Genomic DNA, 20,960 nt, shown 5'->3' on the forward strand with positions numbered 1-20,960 from the left:
CATCATGTTTTGTATGTACTTATTATACTGTGTAACCTGCCCTATAGTATCCCAGTATAGATTGTTAAGTCTTATAGCTTCCTCACATTCTGTACATACACAATACAGAATGCAGCAAGATCAGATGCAACTCAGGAGAACAGGTTTCTTGTATAAACTGCTAAACTTCCCCCTCTAAGTCCGTACTGTTTCTTGCATGACAGTAGGAGAAAGCGTAAGAGGGAAGGCTGCCCTCTGGAGACCCGGTGACCTTCCTCAAAGAGATTGAGGTTAGTGTGGTAGCATATACTGCATCATACTGTTTGTCTGTAGCAGCAAAGCTGAGCCAACACATAGACTTCATGTTGTATCTCTGTTTCAAGTGTACACTGAATAAGATACAGCAAACAAATTCTGCATTTTAAAAAAGATGTTTATTTTGTGTATGCAGCAAAGACATCCTGTTTGGAAAACTATAATTTTAATTGAACTGATTATAATTCAGTGTGGTTGAACAAAATTTCTGCCTGTGTAGCCTATAAAAATAAAAAAATGCCTCCTTAAATATTCATTGGCTATGATAATACATTTTAATGAATTGCTTGTGAACAAAGTTTTCACTCAGCCACTGCACATCTGCACTAAATACATTTTAAATCACACCGGCACTGTAATCTTAAGTGGTAACACCTCTCCCACCCTTTCTCCTTATGTAAAATTTTTTTGTTTTTAAAGGAGGGAGTAATTTAAATATAGAATCTGAATCTTCTATACATTTCTTTCCTTAAAAGGCAGTAATTTAATGTTTCAGTGATAAAGTTTCAATGTAATGACATGCCTGTTACTTTAACAATTCTGCCAGTGTCCTGTCATAGCTGAAACTGTTAAAGGGACACATTTTGAACAGCATCCATCACTCTTTCACCAATTATCCATGACCTTTTATCCTAGCCTCAGGCTATGAGATTATAAGACAAGACCGATTCTGAAATACATCCCCTCTAATATTAGCTTAAGCGATTTTTTTTCTGCATAGCTAACTGTTCTATTAGAGGGTTTTTTTTACTTTGTACTAAGCTGCTAAATCTTTTACTATAGAATTAAATTTCTAGAAACGTTAATAGCTACTGCCCTTTTAGGAGTGTCCTAGTTCAGAAATATTGCAGCTGCATTGTTACTACGTGCCATCATCCCCCCCGCCCTTTCTTGCTGCAGAGAAGTTACAGCTTTGAGGTATATGCATAGCTGTTTAGTTTTTAACTCTAAATCTGTAGTGTAAACGTCAACTATTTTAGTCTGGACTGAGATGTATTATCTAAATAATTTTTTTCAGTACTATACACAATACTTTGGCACATTATCCTGCAGCATATAAATATGAGGCAGAACAATTTAAAAAGTGTCTAGTGTACTTGATTTACTTGAGGAATTTATTCCCACCTTCATAGTTTGTTTTAACAAATGGAGAGTAGGAATCTGTCTTGTAATGCCTAAATGTATTTGGTTCTCAAGAACATGGCAACAATAGAATATTGTACCATTATTCTGTTCTAAAGGTATAATCATATGCACTAGGGGTTTGCACCAAACACAAGATTCCATTTGGACCTTGATTCAGTGATTTGAAAACAGCCCAGTTCAACTTGGAGCAATTTGGTGATCACCTGTTTCGACTCGGAGGCTGAATCCAAAGAGATTTGGAAAACTGAAGCTTCATGCCTTCCATTGGTTAGCATGGGAAATCCACATTTGGATGTTGTTTACAAGCCCAGTAGTCCCTTATGAAGGGATGAAGCCTACCATATTTCAGACAAATAGGTACAGGGAAAGTTGTGCTAAGTGCCTTTACCAAACACACACACACGTGTGTGTGTGTGTGTGTGTGTGTGTGTGTTTAAGGGAAATGCCAATAACTTTTTTTCCTTGGTAGAACTGGATGTCCTACAGTCCTAGTGGCCCCTTCAGAGGGGATCAAGTCTGCCAAATTTTAGTTGAATAAGTGCCGTGTGTGTGTGTGTGTGTGTGCACGCGCGCGCATGCATGTGTGTTCGTGCAAGAGCAGCCTACAGTTTGGGAGTTTCAAAAAAAAGTAAAAGTTGTGTTTATCCTCCTACATTTTTTGTGGGCAGTTATTATGAAAATGACAGAATAGAGGTGGCCCTAGCTAAGAAACCTGCAATATGTCAGAAGGATTGGTGCCGTGTTTTTTTGTGGAAGGGAAGTAGGAAGGGGGGAGTGATTTGCTTCCCCTTCCCACTCTCTGTGGTTTTGTGTGGGATGGGGGAGGGGGAAGAGAGAGAGAATTTGTATGAAAATAGCATACACCGTAGAGCTGTACCTAGGTAAGAAATCTCCAAATTTTCAGAAAGATAAGTGAGGGGCTAGGGATTTATGAGAAATCAAAAACACTTAAAATTTGGTGGGGGGGTTTCACAGTTGGCACTAAAATCACAGAAAGTACAATAAGGCAACAGTGTATGATAGACGTAGAGCATACAGTGGCAGAAGGCAGAAGACTTGGAACAGCTGGCATTTTTCAAGCAAACACCCAGTGCTACATTGTCCTGAGGAGATGAACCCTGCCAAATAACTGGCCTCCAACATCTCACTGATACAACTGGTGATTTGTGGTGGCATTAGAAACTGCCATATCATGGCCCCATGCTTACTGTACCCCATTTCCTCCCTAGTGGCCTGTCTAACCCTCTGCTTCTTGGGGTGGTGGGGGAGAGGGTAGGCCGAGAGGAAGAATTTTCATACTCTGACATGCTAACTTTGCCCATGCCACCTGACATCTCTTCCCATGACAGGACAGACTGGTGCTGTCTTCTCAAGTGAAGGAGCAGACATAGGAAGCTGCCTCATACTGAGTCAAACCATTACTTCATCCAGCCCTGTACTGTTGACACTGACTAGCAGCAGCTCTCCAGAGTTTAGGCAGGATTTTTTTCCAGCCCTGCCTGGGACCTTCTGCATGCAAAGCATGTGCTCCGCTACTGAGGTACAGCCCCTACAGTAGTGGTATAGTGCCCTGGTTGCATCTTCCTGCTCAGATATTTTCTGCTGTGCAGGCAAGTAGCATAGTTAAGATCTGTGGCCACCTCAGAGTTGTCCCAAACCATGATCTGCCCCTTTGTTGGTGACCCAGAACCACCACCTAAACTCTAGGTCTCTGCCAACACAACAGAAGTAGTGGGTGCATCCTGTGGTAGTGACTCAACCACATCTTCTGGGGAAACTCAGTGTCTAGCACACTGTCCTTCCCTGCATCTACCATCCATGGAGCTCGCACTGACAGGGGTTCAGTCATGCTGCTTCTCCTTCTCCCTCCACAAATAGAACCCTCTTTGCCATGGAAGGGGGCTGACTCCCACTAATCACTGGCCCTGGAGCTGGGATGAACCTGCTATGTCTACTCCAGTGTGTGGGTCCTGTCTGCTGCAAACAATGGACCTTGGGATGGGACTCAGTTGGACATGGCCAATGCCAGGAGGAACACTTCCGGCCCTATCTCTACTACCTCCTCTACTACCTCTTCTCCCAGCTGCATGAGATTTACTACTACCATGAACTGGTTTCACGTGCAGAACACTAAATAAATGATGGCACAGTAGGGGAACTCACTCAGAACTGTGTGTGTGTGCATGTGTGTGTAAAATAAAATTAACACATACCCAAACTAAGGAAGAGAAAGCACCAAAGAACAACTAAGTGAGACAGAACAGTGAATAAGTAAGTTGCTGACACTCACACACTACTAAGAGAACACAGAACTTAATTTGATTCAAAATAAAACCTCTAGGGTAAAAAAAACACGGGGAGGACACTGGATACTAGTTCCTCAAGACAAAAAATACTGCAGCAAAATGAGAGTTAGTAACTGCTGGAAGAAGGGTAATGTCGATTGATTGCTTGACAGGAAACAAATTAAAAATTGGGAAAAGAACTGGTTGGAATAAGGAAGGGTGATGAAGATGAGGGATGATGAATTGGAACTTTGGACTGGAATCAGAAATGATAATGTATACAAAACTCCCCTCCCTCTCTGTAACTGAGTGGCTAACTACACAATAATACAGGGGTCCCCAACCTTTTTGGGCCCATGGGCACATTTGGGAATTTGAGACCATGCTGTGGGCACCACCACAAAAGTGGATAGCCACTTTGGTGTCTACCTGTCACATCTATGGATCATAGGCTGCATCTTATTCAGCAAAAACTTTTGTGTTTATTGGACAGTGCAATGTCTCTTTAATAAGGGTTTATCTAATTTGGCTAATTGCTGATGGTGCAATACAGCTAACACTGCTTTTAAACATATATTTTGGCAACGTCCAGTGGTTGCTTCTTTTGGGGAGGAGGTTGTTACAGAGATAAGTGTTGTACTGGAACAGTCTTTAATATTCACTGATGTACACACTCCTTTAAATTATTTACCTGCTTAATGGAAATTAACGAACAGTCAGCATAAATGGATTCTCTGCAGCCTTTTAAAAGCTGAAAGACTGATATTACAACATTGGAATAATAAACACTCACTTCCTATAATGCAATCGATTGAGGACCTTACAATTCTTTCAATATTTGAACAGGTAGCATATAGGCACTACCTTCAAATGGATACTTTGCTGAAACCCATGTATAATTGCTAGGACGTTCTGTGCATATCATACAAATCCATGCATGAAATACTAAAAAAATGGGGAAAATACAAAAGTATTTTGTAATTTTTTAAAAAACGGGTGCCCACAGGCATCACGTTGGGGACCCATTCATAGGCACCATTGGAGGTGCCTGTGGGTGCCATGGTATCCCTGGATACTGCGTTGGGAACCCCTGCAATAATAGGTCACTCACAGCAGTGCGTGTGTATGAAATAAAATTATTAATACAACACAGAGAGAGAGAGAAAAATAAAACTACTGATATACTACAAATAAAAACTCGGTGAGACAGAAAATTGAAGTAGTAGTAGTAACAACAACGTTATATAATTATTATATAAATTGCTGACACAGTATTAAAAGGAAAGAGAACACAGAACTTGCTTCAAAATAAAGCCTATCCTAGAAAACTAAGTCCAAAATGGGGGAAAGATAGGTAAGGAAGGTGTCTCTGACCTGGTTCACACAACACAACAGCCCACCATGGGTTAATTTACCCCTGGGGGCTGTTGCATCTACCAGGCACCCAGCTTGCCATGGATTGTGATGTCATGCAAACCTAGATGGCCGGGACTGTTTGAGGTTTAGACAACCTGCAAATAACCCTAAAACAAGCCATGGGTTATTTGAGAGTTGTCTAATCCTCAAACAATCCCTGCCGCCTGGCTTCACATGACACGACAACCCACAGCAAGCCGGGCACCCGCAGGCACCATTCCCAGCATGATGCAACGGCCCCCATGGGTAAATTGTTGGCTTTTATTGTTGTTTTTATTGTTTTTATGTTTTTATCTGTTTTAATATTTTAACTGTTTTTATGTATTTTATTGTTGTAAGCTACCTTGGGAAGGCTTCTGCCCTGAAAGGCAGCCAAGAAATATTTTAAATAAATAAATAAAATCAGCCCACTTTCTATACAGCTAAATTCTAACTAAAGACAAAAAAGACAGACTAGGCTGACACAAACAAACAACAGCAAGAACAACTGAAACATAAGAATAAGAGGGGTGGTGGTGAATTCAATTAATGAATAGAGTAGATTTGGAATGGAAAAGGAAAGTTTAGGACTGAAAGCTTGAATAAAGTTGATTAGTTTAAGAATGAGAATTGAAGGATAAAGAAATCAGGAAGGCACACAAGGCACAGAACAAGCAACTCCTCTTCTATCACTTAAAAGCTCTTCAAATTTTGCTCAGAACGAGACCCCAACTGTTCCCTGTGATTAAGAGATAGACCTGTCAATCACTCAACTCCTCTCCCTACCCCTCATGCCACCCTGATATGTGTTGTGCCTCCATTTGAGATGGAGGAAGACACAGAATGCCTCAGCCTGAGAATGTTTGGGGAAGGGCCCAGCACATGGGCAGGCAGAAGACATCTGCAGCTCGACCCAGCCTGCCTCACTTATCAATCAGCTTCTGCATAAAAGACAAGCTTCAAACCCAGTTCAGGTGCTGGAAGAAATTGCTAATGCTCATCCTTAGCAGAAACATTCTTGCCAGCTCCTGGACCTGGCTCTGATTATTCTCAAACCCAGAACGACTATTCTTCAGAGCATCCCTATATCTGGTTTTATTTTCCTTGGCTTCAGACTGATACTCTTGGCTTCTTGACCTTGAACTATTTAATGACTAACGCTAGGGGATGCTTATTGCTCAACTCGAGTAATTTGCGACAATATGGATCCTCTCATTATGTATGTGCAGGCAGTTTCTGAACTGGGGCTTATGCATAAATGCTTTAAAATGTCATAATAGATAATAACCTACCCAGTTTTGTGGCTCAAGGGGCAGTATCCAACAATGTCATTCCACAAACTCAAATAGCGTCAGCAGAGCTCCGCTGAATCTTTCCATTGTGCAAGTGGTTGCCCATTACACTTGCACAACAAGTTGTGAAACAACAAATGTTATGTTTGTGCAAGCACAGTTGCACTTGCAGTTGTACATTATGCTTGTGCAACCCATTGTACAACCAGATTGCACACGCATAATGCACAAATGCTTCTGCAGCTGCTTCTGCAAACATAAGTTTAGTTAGATTCTTCTCTTACGCATAGTTCAGAACCTAGTTTCTGCTAGTGCAACATCATTTCCACTAATGGAATGACACAGTTGGAAGCTGTCCAAGATAACCAAATTCTTGTCCTACTTGCATATTGCTGGTAGGTAAGCTGCACTTAAGAATGACTGAACCTCTCCCGTTTACATGCTCAGAACTAGCTGCTTAAAATTGGTTGCTTTAAAGAAGGGGATAAAAACTGTGGTCTGCTGAAAACCAGTCAATTGTATTTCCATATTTTATAGGAATATGATACATATTGTCATGTATCTGAGTTTTTGAATTAACATTTCTTCTTCAAATAATAAAGAAGAGTTCTGTATTCCTTCAAGGATTAAGATGTTTATTACTGCATAAGCTTTCACAGGGTAAAGCCCATTTTGTCAAATGTAATTTATATTTGCATTCAAAATTGTTTGTTGTTTAGTAATTGCTTTAGTCAGAGACCCCCATAAAATGTCCCAAGGTAATCTGAAAACCTATATTTGTTCACTAAATTGCTTTTACTTCTCATGCAGTTTATTTTATAATTGTTCTAATGCAAGTAATAACTAAATGATGTATCTTAGTAGAGTTGGTTGTAAGCAACAATCTCAGCACAGAAGTATTTATTTTGCCTATCAAGCAATCATCATTGTGAAGGAGAAAATCTAAAAATAGATCAACAGCATTCAGAGCCAATGATTTGGCTGAAAAATTTCTATCACCATTATTGACTTGAGAAATAGTTTGTTGGGAGAGTTCCAAGGAGGATCCAGGTAATGATCTCTTGGGTATGTTTTAGTATAAGGCATTGTGCCTTAGAAACAAAGGATTAGACAGCCCCTGTCAATCCTATTAGTCTGTGAAACTCTACCAAAGTTAATGCATTGGTGTGGTAATGGTATTGGTAAAGGCCAATAAGCTGACATGCAATCCAGAGAAGACAGAGGTATTGTTAGTAGGTGGTTCATTGACTTAGGTGAGTGGTGTTCAGCCTGTTGTGGAGTTGGTTGTACTTCCCTAAATGATCAAATATGTAGTTTGTGAGGTGCTCCATAATCCATCATTGTAACTGAAAGTGCAGGTCATTTTTCACACATTTGTTGTTCAGTCGTTCAGTCGTGTCCGACTCTTCGTGACCCCATGGACCATAGCATGCCAGGCCTTCCTGTCCTGAAGCACTCCCAGAGTGTGCTCAAGTTCATATTCATTGCATCGGTGATGCTATCTAGCCATCTCATCCTCTGTCGTCCCCTTCTCCTTTTGCCTTCAGTCTTTCCCAGCATCAGGGTCTTTTCCAGAGAGTTTTCTCTTCGCATTAGGTGGCCAAAATATTTGAGCTTCAGCTTCAGTATCTGTCCTTCCAATGAGCACTCAGTGTTGATTTCCTTTAGGATGGACTGATTTGACCTCATTGCAGTCCAGGGGACTCGTACGACTTCTCCAGCACCACAGTTCAAAAGCATCGATTCTTCGGCGCTCAGCCTTCCTTATAGTCCAGCTCTCACAGCCATACATTACTACTGGGAAAACCATAGCTTTGATTAGACGGACCTTTGTCGGCAAGGTGATGTCTCTGCTTCTTACTATGCTGTCTAGGTTTGCCATAGCTTTCCTCCCAAGGAGCAAGCGTCTTTTAATTTCATGGCTACAGTCACCGTCTGCGGTGATCTTGGAGCCCAAGAAAGTAAAAACTGTCACTGCTTCCATTTCTTCCCCTTCTATATGCCAGGAAGTGATGGGGCCAGATGCCATGATCTTTGTTTTTTTAATGTTGAGTTTCAAACCAGATTTTGCACTCTCCTCTTTCACCCTCAACAAGAGGCTCGTTAGATCCTCTTCACTTTCTGCCATTAGGGTGGTATTGTCTGCATATCAGAGGTTGTTGATAATTCTCCCAGCAATCTTAATTCCGACCTGTGATTCATCCAACCCGGCATTCTCATGATGTACTCTGCATATAAGTTAAATAAGCAGGGCGACAATATGCAGCCTTGTCGTACTCCTTTCCCAATTTTGAACCACTCGGTTGTTCCATGTCTGGTTCTTACTGTTGCTTCTTGACTCTCGTACAGGTTTCTCAGGAGACAGGTAAGGTGGTCTGGTACTCCCATCACTTTAAGAATTTGCCACAGTTTGTTGTGATCGACACAATCAAAGGCTTTAGCGTAGTCAATGAAGCAGAAATAGACGTTTTTCTGGAATTCTCTTGCTTTCTCCATGATCCAGCAAACGTTGGCGATTTGATCTCTAGTTCCTCTGCCTCTTCGAAAGCCTGCTTGTACTTCTGGTAGTTCTCGGTTCGCATACTGCTGAAGCCTAGCTTGTAGGATTTTGAGCATCACTTTGCTGGCATGTGAAATGAGTGCAATTGTGCGGTAGTTTGAACACTCTTTGGCATTGCCCTTCTTTGGAAGTGGAATGTAAACTGACCTTTTCCAGTCTTGCGGCCATTGTTGAGTGTTCCAGATTTGTTGGCATATGGAATGCAGCACTTTAACAGCATCATCTTTTAGGATTTTAAATAGCTCAGCTGGAATACTGTCGTCTCCGCTAACTTTGTTGTTACTAATGCTTCCTAAGGCCCACTTGACTTCACTCTCGAGGATGTCCGGCTCAAGTTCAGTGGCCGCACTATCATGGCTATCAGGAACATTAAGATCTTTCCTGTATAGTTCTTCTGTGTATTCTTTCCACCTCTTCTTAATCTCATCTGCTTCTGTTAGGTCCCTGCCTTCTTTGTCTTTTATCATGCCCGTCTTTGCACAAAACGTTCCCTTGAGATCTCCGATTTTCTTGAAGAGATCTCGAGTCTTTCCCATTCTATTGTTTTCCTCGATTTCTTTGCATTGTTCATTTAAGAAGGCCTTCTTGTCTCTCCTTGCTATTCTCTGGAACTCTGCATTTAGTTGGATATATCTTCCCCTTTCTCCCTTGCTTTTTGCTTCCCTTCTTTCTTCAGCTACTTGTAAAGCTTCATCAGACAGCCGCTTGGCTTTCTTGCATTTCTTTTTCTTTGGGATGGATTGAGTTGCTGCCTCCTGAACAATGTTACGGACCTCCGTCCATAGTTCCTCAGGCACTCTGTCTATCATGTCTAATCCCTGAAATCTATTCCTCACCTGCACTGTATATTCATAAGGGATATGATTTAGGTCATACCTGAATGGTTTAGTGGTTTTCCCTACGTTCTTCAATTTAAGCTGAAATTTTGCAAGAAGCAGCTCATGATCTGAGCCATGTATAGAGCTTCTCCATCTTTGGCTGCAAAGGGCATAATCAATCTGATTTCGATATTGACCATCTGGTGATGTCCATGTGTAGACTCGCCTCTTATGCTGTTGGAAAAGAGTGTTTGCTATAATCAGCATGTTCTCCTGGCAAAACTCTATTAGATTTTGTCCTGCTTCATTTTGTGCACCAAGGCCATGCCTGCCTGTTATCCCAGTGATTTCTTGACTTCCTACTTTAGCATTCCAATCCCCTATGATGAAGAGGACATCTTTTTTTGGTGTTAGTTCTAGAAGGTGTTGTAGGTCTTCATAGAACCGATCAACCTCAGCTTCTTTGGCATCAGTGGTTGGGGCATAGACTTGAATTACTGTGATGTTGAATGGTTTGCCTTGGATTCGTACTGAGATCATTCTATCGTTTTTAAGATTGTACCCCTGTACTGCTTTTCCCACCCTTTTGTTGACTATGAGTGCTACTCCATTTCTTCTAAGGGATTCTTGCCCACAGTAGTAGATATGATGGTCACCTAAATTAAATTCGCCCATGCCTGTCCATTTTAGTTTGCTGATTCCCAAGATGTCGATGTTCAATCTTGCCATCTCATGTTTGACCACCTCTAGCTTACCTTGATTCATTGATCTGACATTCCAGGTTCCTAAACAATATTGTTCTTTACAGCATCAGATTTTCTTTTCACCACCAGACACATCCACAGCTGAGTGTCCTTTCGGCATTGGCCCAGCTGCTTCACTCTTTCTGGCGCTACTTGGAAATACCGTCTGCTCTTCCCCAGTAGTATATTGGACACCTTCTGACCTGAGGGTCTCATCTTCCGGCGTCATCTCTTTTAGCCTTGTGATACGTTCCATGGGGTTTTCTTGGCAAGAATACTGGAGTGGGTTGCCATTTCCTTCTCCAGTGGTCCACATTTTGTCAGAACTCTCTGCCATGACCTGTCCGTGTTGGGTGGCCCTGCACGGCATAGCTTATGGCTTCACCTTTTATCTGCTTAGGCTGATACACGAACTATGAACTTACCTGGAGAGGGATAGTCTGGCTTCACTTATCCATGCCCTAGTAACCTCCTATTTGGACAGCTACGGTGCATTATATATGCAATTCCCTTTGAAGATGGTCTAGAAACTTCAGTTAGGTGAGAACACAGCTACTAGATTACAGCAGTGAGTCCAATGCCAGTGCATTGCTATCTTCACTGGCTCCTGATCTGTTTCCTGCTCCAATTCAAAATGCTGTTTTTTTTTTTACCATTAAAGCTATTAATCTAGGGGAAATATTGGTTCTGGGCAAGCACAGGGCCAAATTGGTTCTGGGCAAGCACAGAAAAGCCTCATAACAGCACGGGAGGGTGGAGGGGAAATCCTTGCCTCTTATATATTTATTTATTTATTTTCTATACTGCCCAATAGCCAAACCTTTTGGTCAATTTACAAAAGATTGGAACCATAAAAACACAGTGCCCTACCTTCACCTTAAAATCTTCCTAGGCCCTTTTCCAGTTATTCAGTGAGTTGCCAAGGTGGCAACAGAGGAAAAGGTCTTGATGTTATTTCAGTGCCAGATCAAGACTTGCCACCCCCCTTGAGCTTTTAATATTCCTACTTTAAATTGCTTTTCCCTGGGGTTTGTTTTTATGCTGTTTTTATTTTATTAATTATTTATCTATTTTAGTCCTTGTTGTAAGCTGCCCTGACACCATGGTTATCGGGCAGTATATAAATATATATTTTAAATAAAATAAAATAAAGTTGTTAGGAATTTTATCAGAAGAATCTTTAAGTAAATAAATCCCAACAGTAAACAAACGGTAAACAAACCTTTAAGAAAGCAAACCCCATTTTCTTCTACAACCAACTGTATCACAAGACTTTAGAACCATTCTGTCAGTTGTCAGTGTTCACCTGCATCCAGCTGGTCACCTGACCACAGTCTGGTTTAGACAGAAAGAAGAGAGTGAGTTGGATATAGTCACCATATTTATGGTATCAGCTTCTAGATTTCCAGATTATCTTTCCCTTAGCTGACATAGAATCAACAGGAGAGCGACACAAACTGGAACCCTGCGGGAACCTACAAAAGATGTTTCATGATTAAGCTGCCAAGCAGCTTAAAGTAGATTCACAGTTCAGTGGGGAGGTGTGTCCACAATCTGGGTTGCTACCGTTACTTCATCTATTAACATGTTTCTACAGCTGTTGACATTAGAGGCTGTGTTTGTGCTGAGTGAAGCTTAAAACAAAGAAAATATGTGTTCAGTATGTGTAAATGGTGATGGAGAGGAGACATTATTTTCTTTTAGACATATTATGGTATATACTAAGTATCATGTAAGCTGCTTTCAACTATATTGTCATTGTATTGACTACCCTGGAGCACAATGCACATTAATTAGGAAAAACGAAGCTATTTGGCAAATTCTCTTTAGTGGAAGCCATGTTAGGATAGCATTATATGAACTAATTTATCTTCTAAAGCACTTGTTTTTATTACTAATTTCAATTTAACCGCTCTCCATTTTTACTGTGCATTATCAATTCCCCCAAAATGGTGCATCAGAAAACAACATACATATGGCAAGTAAGTTTTTTGCCCCAAATATTTAACCAGAAGCATTTCTTCCCAACCTCAGACTTGAAATGTAGCTAATTATGCTCTCCATTAAGTAAGTTTTCTTAGTAAGTTTTCTATCTTCATAATCACTATATTTGTTTCATATGTGTCTCCATTTTACTGAGGTTTTGTCTCACATGCTTGTGCCTCAAACACTAGTGAACCATCAAAATCCATCTCTCCATCTCCAACATCCCCGACTTACTTCTCGGCACACATGCATAGGATTGTACTGTGAGTGCTCCTTTTAGTTCCCATAGGTAACAGAACATGAGGCTATTCTAAATTTCTTTGCTGATTGCTTCTCAGCCTACAAAGATGTAAGTCAATCTAGTGCCAGTTAATCTCATATGCCCAGTTATCAAAACCATAGCACGGGTGTGTGTGTGTGTGTGTGAGAGAGAGAGAGAGAGAGAGAGAGAGAAACACAATTTTCAAGGTGATAAACTCCATAATATCCAATTGGCATTTTAAAATTACTAAGATATTTATTTATTTACAATGTTTATATACCACTCCACATCAAAGATTTCGGAGCCATGAACAACAAGATATAATAATAATAAAACATCATATTAAAACAAAACATTTAAAAGCAACAGATTCTGAACTTAATAAACAGTGGCTGGTCACTCAAGGAAGGCCTCTCAAAATAATGGTGTCTTCAGGAGGCGCTGAAAGCAATACAACATTGGTGCCTGTCTGACCTCCAAAGGCAGGGAGTTCCACAGGAAGGGGGCCACTACACTGAAGGCTCTTTTCCTGGTGGACTCCACCTGGGCCATGGGTCCCCACCAGGGACATGCCCTCTGATGACCCCAGTGACTAGGCAGGTTGGTAAGGGAGAAGATGCTCTCTCAGGTATCCTTGTCCCAAGTTGTTTAGGGCTTTGTACTCTAGTACTAATACCTTAAACCTGGCCCGATAGCGAATATGAAAATGCATGAAATCTCTGGCCCTTGACAGATGCTTCCTTCCTTGACACAATTGTATGTGGAAATTTTTTGTTTTGTTAAAGGATGTTGAATTCAGGTAGGAAAGAGAAGGAAATCAGTTAAAGGAATTGAATGAAATTCAGAAATGTGTTAACATACACAACAGGAGACTGTTTAGCATTTTCCGAATTGTAAATAAGTTTAATAACATCAGGACTGTTACCCTCTTCTTCACAGATGAGATTTAAAATTAAAAAGTGAAATGCTACAATTGGAGATGATATGTGTAGGTAAGTAATCAGGCAAAGTGTATTAGGGAAGAATAAAACCAAACAACTCTATAACATCTGCAAACAAGTGTAAAATTTTAAATGAGCCTAGCTGTTAGGTGCTATCCACTTCCTCAGCTATATTTATCATGCAGTCATTTACCAGACAGAACATACAACACTGAGCAAAATGAAGCAATGGTCTGTTTTCGTATAAGCCAGCTTCACATATTCATGTGACAACACCCTTAGTGTAAAATCCAACTGGTACCATCAGCAGGCAGACTCCTGACAGCAGAACAGCTCCCCAAAATCTGATCCAAAGGGTTGAGAGATCCTCAGGAACAGATTTCAGGGGGGCTGCAGGGCAGGGGAAGGGAAGTTCTATTTCATGAGCAGAAGTCCATTCGCACAACAGTGGAAGTCACCCTTAGGCTGTTACTTCGACATCATACCCCTAAAATTGGGATGACCCTGCCTGAATCACTTATATCATTTTTGAATTTGTCTAAGAACTAGGAAGTAGTTGAAAGAACGGTTTCATTTAAACACTAAAATTAAAAACGTAAAAGTACCACAGCCTTATGCAGTCTCTCTGTTTTCTCAAGCATCCATTTTTTTCTGTTTGAAGCAGAAGTTTTGCAAACATTTTCTGCCTTGAGTATTTCAAGTCTTATTTCAAATGCTCAATTTCAAATGACTACAGGCTTTAGATCTTTAACATTATGTATATAGATAAATTAGCAATCATGTGGCATTGCCATTATCTGGCAGTGTCTTGTGTCCCCATTGTGTATGGTAGCATGGGTAGTGTTGCTGAAATGTGTTTATCATAATGGAAAATAGTTGTGCAGCTGCACATCTTGTACTGATCATGTGCTAAAGCCTTTTGTGTGTCTGTCCTGGTAAGAATCTCAAGTCCTCAAATCAGCATGCCAAATCCACAGTATTAGAACTGTTGTGTTGTGGTCTTAACTCTGAATTTGTTGTCATTGAGATCTCTCTCTGCCCCTCTTTCTCCATCTCATAACGAAATATGTAGTCGTGCTGCAAGCAGAAGGCCTCTTTGCTCTAGGCTTATGATGCCGATTTCCTGTTTTTCAGCTCAACATTGGCTCCATTCTATCCTTTTTCGTTTAATTTGCTAATTAAATCTGCTTAATTTTAACAGAATTCATTTTTATCCTTGGACATTGTGTCTGTTGGAATGGTGCCATGAATTTATTATCATGAACTATAGCAAATCTCAATTTATGATATTCTCATACCCCTTCTCTGTAAATGTAAGGACAGCCAAGTTTATGCACACATGCTGCTCCTTAGATCTAGAAAGTGGAGATGTCTATTATGCTGCAACATTTAATCAAGCCTATTTGATGAAAGACCTAGTTCATTAAAAATGCCCCCATTTATGCTTCATTTTAGAACAAATACTTCCTTCTCCCCCCCCCCCCAATTCTCTGAGTGTCATTTCTCTTCCTCCTGTGGGGCAAAAGGGTAGAAAAAAATTGTTTGATCCAGATGTGGAAGCTTATGGGGAATTTCCCTCCAAAGAAAATAGTAGCTTCAGAAGAGGGATTTTCCTCAGCAAAGGAAGAAAGGGTTAAATTCTCTCTCCATGCTTGCTCTGATCCCATTAAGTATCAGCCTGCTCCCCCAGCTGATGCAATTTGCATTTTTAAAACCTGCCCATTAGTTTGCCCCTAAGACTAGTCATCACACTGGCCACCTCTGAGTAGGCTGTAAGATTGTATTTCTGCAAATTTCCTTAGGAGCAGGACTAATTCAGAAAGCATATTATTTTCCCTCAAAACTCTTGTTTTTGTTTATGTACAGATTGAGCAAATTTAATTGATTAAAACTCATACAATTAATTGACCTGAGATTGCTTTAATTGAGTGGCAGCCTTAATTTCCAAAATCTTCACAGCCTTCTAGCTCCACTTATAATTCAAAATGTCTTCCATGGTGTTCAGAACCCCTAGGGACAGTTCATCATCAGAATGCAGTCCCCCACCCCCATCCCAAATCCATCTTCCAATCTTCGTTTATAGGGTACACATGAAACTAGGTGGATCAAAAAACATACTGGCATATATTTTAATGCCATATATTATTTAAGAAAGATACCTATGAGTCACACACACAAAATGTTTAAAAAATATTGCTTCAACCACCTGGTTTGTAAAACATTGAAGGACTCCTGTTTCTAGCAAGTCTCCTTCTTTAGCAAAATTAAGAAGTGTAGGAAACCTTTCACTGTCATCTTCGTAGCAACTATATCTGTAACAGGTCGTTCAGTCGTGTCCGACTCTTCGTGACCCCATGGACCATAGCACGCTAGGCCTTCCTGTCCTGTGCTCGCTCCCGGAGTGTGCTCAAGTTCATATTCATTGCATCAGTGATACTATCTAGCCATCTCATCCTCTGCCGTCCCCTTCTCCTTTTGCCTTCAGTCTTTCCCAGCATCAGGGTCTTTTCCAGAGAGTTTTCTCTTCGCATTAGGTGGCCAAAATATTGGAGCTTCAGCTTCAGCATCTGTCCTTCCAATGAGCAGTCAGGGTTGATTTCCTTTAGGATGGACTGATTTGACCTCCTTGCAGTCCAGGGGACTCGTAAGAGTCTTCTCCAGCACCACAGTTCGAAAGCATCAATTCTTCGGCGCTCAGCCTTCCTTATAGTCCAGCTCTCACAGCCATACATTGCTACTGGGAAAACCATAGCTTTGATTAGACGGACCTTTGTCAGCAAGGTGATGTCTCTGCTTCTTACTGTGCTGTCTCGGTTTGCCATAGCTTTCCTCCCAAGGAGCAAGCGTCTTTTAATTTCATGGCTACAGTCACCGTCTGCAGTGGTCTTGGAGCCCAGGAAAGTAAAATCTGTCACTGCTTCCATTTCTTCCCCTTCTATATGCCAGGAAGTGATGGGGCCAGATGCCATGATCTTAGTTTTTTTAATGTTGAGTTTCAAACCAGCTTTTGCACTCTCCTCTTTCACCCTCAACAAGAGGCTCTTGAGATCCTCTTCGCTTTCTGCCATTAGGGTGGTATCGTCTGCATATCGGAGGTTGTTGATAATTCTCCCGGCAATCTTAATTCCGACCTGTGATTCATCCAACCCAGCATTTCTCATGATGTACTCTGCATATAAGTTAAATAAGCAGGGTGACAATATGCAGCCTTGTCATACTCCTTTCCCAATTTTGAACCACTCGGTTGTTCCATGTCTGGTTCTCACTGTTGCTTCTTGACCCTCGTACAGGTTTCTCAGGAGACAGGTAAGGTGGTCTGGTACCCCCATCTCTTTCAGAATTTGCCACAGTTTGTTGTGATCCACACAATCAAAGGCTTTAGCGTAGTCAATGAAGCAGAAATAGACGTTTTTCTGGAATTCTCTTGCTTTCTCCATGATGCAGCGAAAGTTGGCGATTTGATCTCTAGTTCCTCTGCCTCTTCGAAACCCAGCTTGTACTTCCGGTAGTTCTCGGTTCGCATACTGCTGAAGCCTAGCTTGTAGGATTTTGAGCATCACCTTGCTGGCATGTGAAATGAGCGCAATTGTGCGGTAGTTTGAACACTCTTTGGCGTTGCCCTTCTTTGGAATTGGAATGTAAACTGACCTTTTCCAGTCTTGCGGCCATTGTTGAGTGTTCCAGATTTGTTGGCATATTGAATGCAGCACTTTAACAGCATCATCTTTTAGGATTTTAAATAGCTCAGCTGGAAGACTGTCATCTCCGCTAGCTTTGTTGTTACTAATGCTTCCTAAGGCCCACTTGACTTCACTCTCGAGGATGTCCGGCTCAAGTTCAGTGACCGTACTCTCCTGGCTATCAGGGACTTTAAGATCTTTCCTGTATAGTTCGTCTGTGTATTCTTTCCACCTCTTCTTAATCTCATCTGCTTATGTTAGGTCCCTGCCTTCTTTGTCCTTTATCATGCCCGTCTTTGCACAAAATGTTCCCTTGAGATCTCCGATTTTCTTGAAGAGATCTCGAGTCTTTCCCATTCTGTTGTTTTCCTCCATTTCTTTGCATTGTTCATTTAAGAAGGCCTTCTTGTCTCTCCTTGCTATTCTCTGGAACTCTGCATTCAGTTGGATATATCTTCCCCTTTATCCCTTGCTTTTTGCTTCCCTTCTTTCTTCAGCTACTTGTAAAGCCTCACCAGACAGCCACTTGGCTTTCTTGCATTTCTTTTTCTTTGGGATGGATTGAGTTGCTGCCTCCTGAACAATGTTACGGACCTCCGTCCATAGTTCCTCAGGCACTCTGTCTATCAGGTCTAATCCCTGTAATCTATTCCTTACCTCTACTGTATATTCATAAGGGATATGATTTAGGTCATACCCGAATGGTTTAGTGGTTTTCCCTACGTTCTTCAATTTAAGCTGAAATTTTGCAACAAGAAGCTCATGATCTGATTTGTTTATTTATTTATTTATTTTATTTCATTTCTATACCGCCCAATCGCCGAAGCTCTCTGGGCGGTTCACAAAAATTAAAACCAAAAACACAGAATAAAACAATTTAAATTATATGGAACATTAAAACCACAATATAATAATACAACCACAATAAAACCTAGCAGCAGTACAGGAGTTTAAAATACAGATTTAAAACAGCAAATATAAAAATTTAGAAAGCTAAAATGCTAAAATGCCTGGGAAAACAAAAAGGTCTTCACCTGGCGCCGAAAGGAGTACAATGTAGGTGCCAGGCGAACCTCACTAGGGAGCTCATTCCAGAGCCGGCGTGCCACAACAGAAAAAGCCCTCCTCCTAGTAGCCACCCGCCTCACTTCCTTTGGCAGGGGCTCACGGAGAAGGGCCGCTGAGGATGATCTTAAGGTCCGGGCAGGCACATATGGGAGGAGGCGATCCTTCAGGTAACCTGGCCCCAAGCCGTTAAGGGCTTTGAATGTTAACACCAGCACTTTGAATCGGGCCCGGAAATGGACTGGCAGCCAGTGCAGCTGGAAAAGTACTGGTGTAATATGAGCTCGTAGGCCAGTCCCTGTTAACAATCTTGCTGCCCTATTTTGGACCAGCTGAAGTTTCCGGACCATTTTCAAAGCCAGCCCCACGTATAACGCATTGCAGTAATCCAGACGAGAAGTTATCAGAGCATGGATAACTGTAGCTAGGCTATCTTTGTCCAGATAAGGGCATAGCTGGTATACCAGCCTAAGCTGATAAAAAGTGCTCCGTGCCACTGAGTTCACCTGTGCCTCAAGTGACAGTTCTGGATCCAAGAGCACCCCCAAACTACGAACCAAATCCTTTAGGGGGAGTGCAACCCCCTCCAGAACAGGTTGAATATCACCTAGCCGGGCAGACGAACCACCCACTAACAGTACCTCCGTCTTGTCTGGATTGAGTTTCAGTTTATTGGCTCTCATCCAGTCCATTACCGTGCCGAGGCACTGATTCAGAGCAGCCACTGCCTTACCTGGTTTTGATGAGAAAGAGAGGTAGAGCTGGGTGTCATCTGCATATTGATGGCACCTCAGCCCACACCTCCGGATAACCTCCCCCAGCGGTTTCATGTAGATGTTAAACAGCATGGGGGATAAAATAGAGCCCTGTGGAACCCCATGGCACAGTTGCCATGGCACAGAGCAATAATCCCCCAGCACCACCTTCTGGAATCAGCCATCCAAGTAGGAGCAGAACCACTGTAGTGCAGTGCCTCCAACTCCTAACCCAGACAACCTATCCAGAAGGATACCATGGTCGCTGGTATCAAAAGCCGCTGAGAGGTCCAGGAGAATCAACAGGGTCGCACTCCCTCTGTCCGTCTCCTGGCAGAGGTCATCCCACAGGGCGACCAAGGCAGTTTCCGTTCCAAAACCAGGCCTGAAGCCCGATTGGAATGGATCTAGATAATCCGTTTCATTCAAGAGTGCCTGGAGCTGTCCTACAACCACCTGCTCAAGCACCTTGCCCAGGAAGGGGATGTTGGCCACTGGCCTATAATTGTTAACATCCTCTGGGTCCAGGTTAGGCTTTTTCAGGAGTGGTCTAATTACTGCCTCTTTTAAAGCGGCAGGCACCACTCCCTCTCTCAAGGAGGAATTTACAACCTCCTGGACCCAGCCAGACAACCCCTCTGTGTTTGATTTAATAAGCCATGAAGGGCAAGGGTCAAACACACAAGGGGTCAATCGAACTTGGCCAAGCACCTTGTCCGCATCCTCAGGCCTCAATAACTGAAACTCATCCAATAAAACTGGACCAGATGGTGCTCTGAACGCCTCTACCAATGGAACTGCATTAATGGTGGTGTCCAATTCATGACGAATCTGAGCAACTTTATCCTCAAAGGGCCGTGCAAACTTGTCACAGCGTGCTACCGAGGGTTCCACCGTGTCTCTCCCTGGCCCAGAATGTAACAGGCCGCGAACCACTTGGAAAAGCTCCGCTGGACAACACTGAGAAGATGCAATGCTGGTGGAAAAGAACTGTCTCTTTGCCACCCTCACCACCACAGAGTAGGCTCGATAGTGGGCTCTTACCTGTGTTCGGTCAGACTCAGCACGAGTTTTCCTCCACCTGCGTTCTAGCCGTCTCCCCTCTTGCTTCATTGCCCTCAGCTCAGGTGTATACCAAGGAGCTGGCCGGGCTCTGCTCAGAGGGAGAGGGCGCTTGGGCACGATCGTGTCAACCGCCCGAGTCGTCTCTGCATTCCACAGAGCGACCTGGGCTTCGACAGGCGCACCAGCCATACCAGCAGGAAAATCCCCCAGAGCCCTCTGGAATCCATCAGAATCCATTAATCTCCAGGGGCGGACCATTTTAATAGGTCCCCCACCCTTGCAGAGGGGAAAGGCCTCCTGGAGTCTAAACCTCAGCAGGAAGTGATCTGACCATGACAAAGGGACAGATGTTAATTCCTCCACTTTCAGATCACCATCCACCTGCCCAGTTGAGAAAACCAGATCAAGCATGTGTCCTTTTATATGCGTTGGGCCGATGACATGTTGGGACAGCCCCATGGTTGTCATGGCCACATCTGAGCCACAGTCAGCTCCAGGTCTTGTTTTTACTGACTGTATAGAGCTTCTCCATCTTTGGCTGCAAAGGACATAATCAATCTGATTTCGATATTGACCATCTGGTGATGTCCATGTGTAGAGTCGCCTCTTGTGCTGTTGGAAAAGAGTGTTTGCTATGATCAGCGTGTTCTCTTGGCAAAACCCTATTAGCCTT

At 42.3% G+C, this 20,960-nt stretch overlaps 1 protein-coding gene across 10 annotated transcripts in view; it reads left to right on the plus strand.

Annotated features, from left to right (window-relative positions):
• DIAPH2 (diaphanous related formin 2) overlaps positions 1 to 20,960 on the plus strand; it is a 503,126-nt gene that overhangs the window by 359,990 nt on the left and 122,176 nt on the right. The window contains exon 28 of one of the 10 annotated variants that reach the window (XM_084813809.1): positions 204 to 269. The exons of 8 other annotated variants lie outside the window; for them this stretch is intronic. In XM_084813809.1, coding sequence (XP_084669935.1) covers positions 204 to 268 — 65 coding nt within the window. In that variant the 3' untranslated portion in view covers position 269. Of the gene's footprint in view, positions 1 to 203; positions 16,806 to 20,960 lie in introns of those variants that run through there. One more of the 10 variants, XM_084813810.1, reaches the window with a different exon arrangement.

This window comes from Heloderma suspectum, chromosome 9 (genome assembly GCF_057233095.1).
Source record: "Heloderma suspectum isolate Gila_16-S chromosome 9, 16-S_ref, whole genome shotgun sequence".
NCBI lineage: Eukaryota > Metazoa > Chordata > Lepidosauria > Squamata > Helodermatidae > Heloderma > Heloderma suspectum.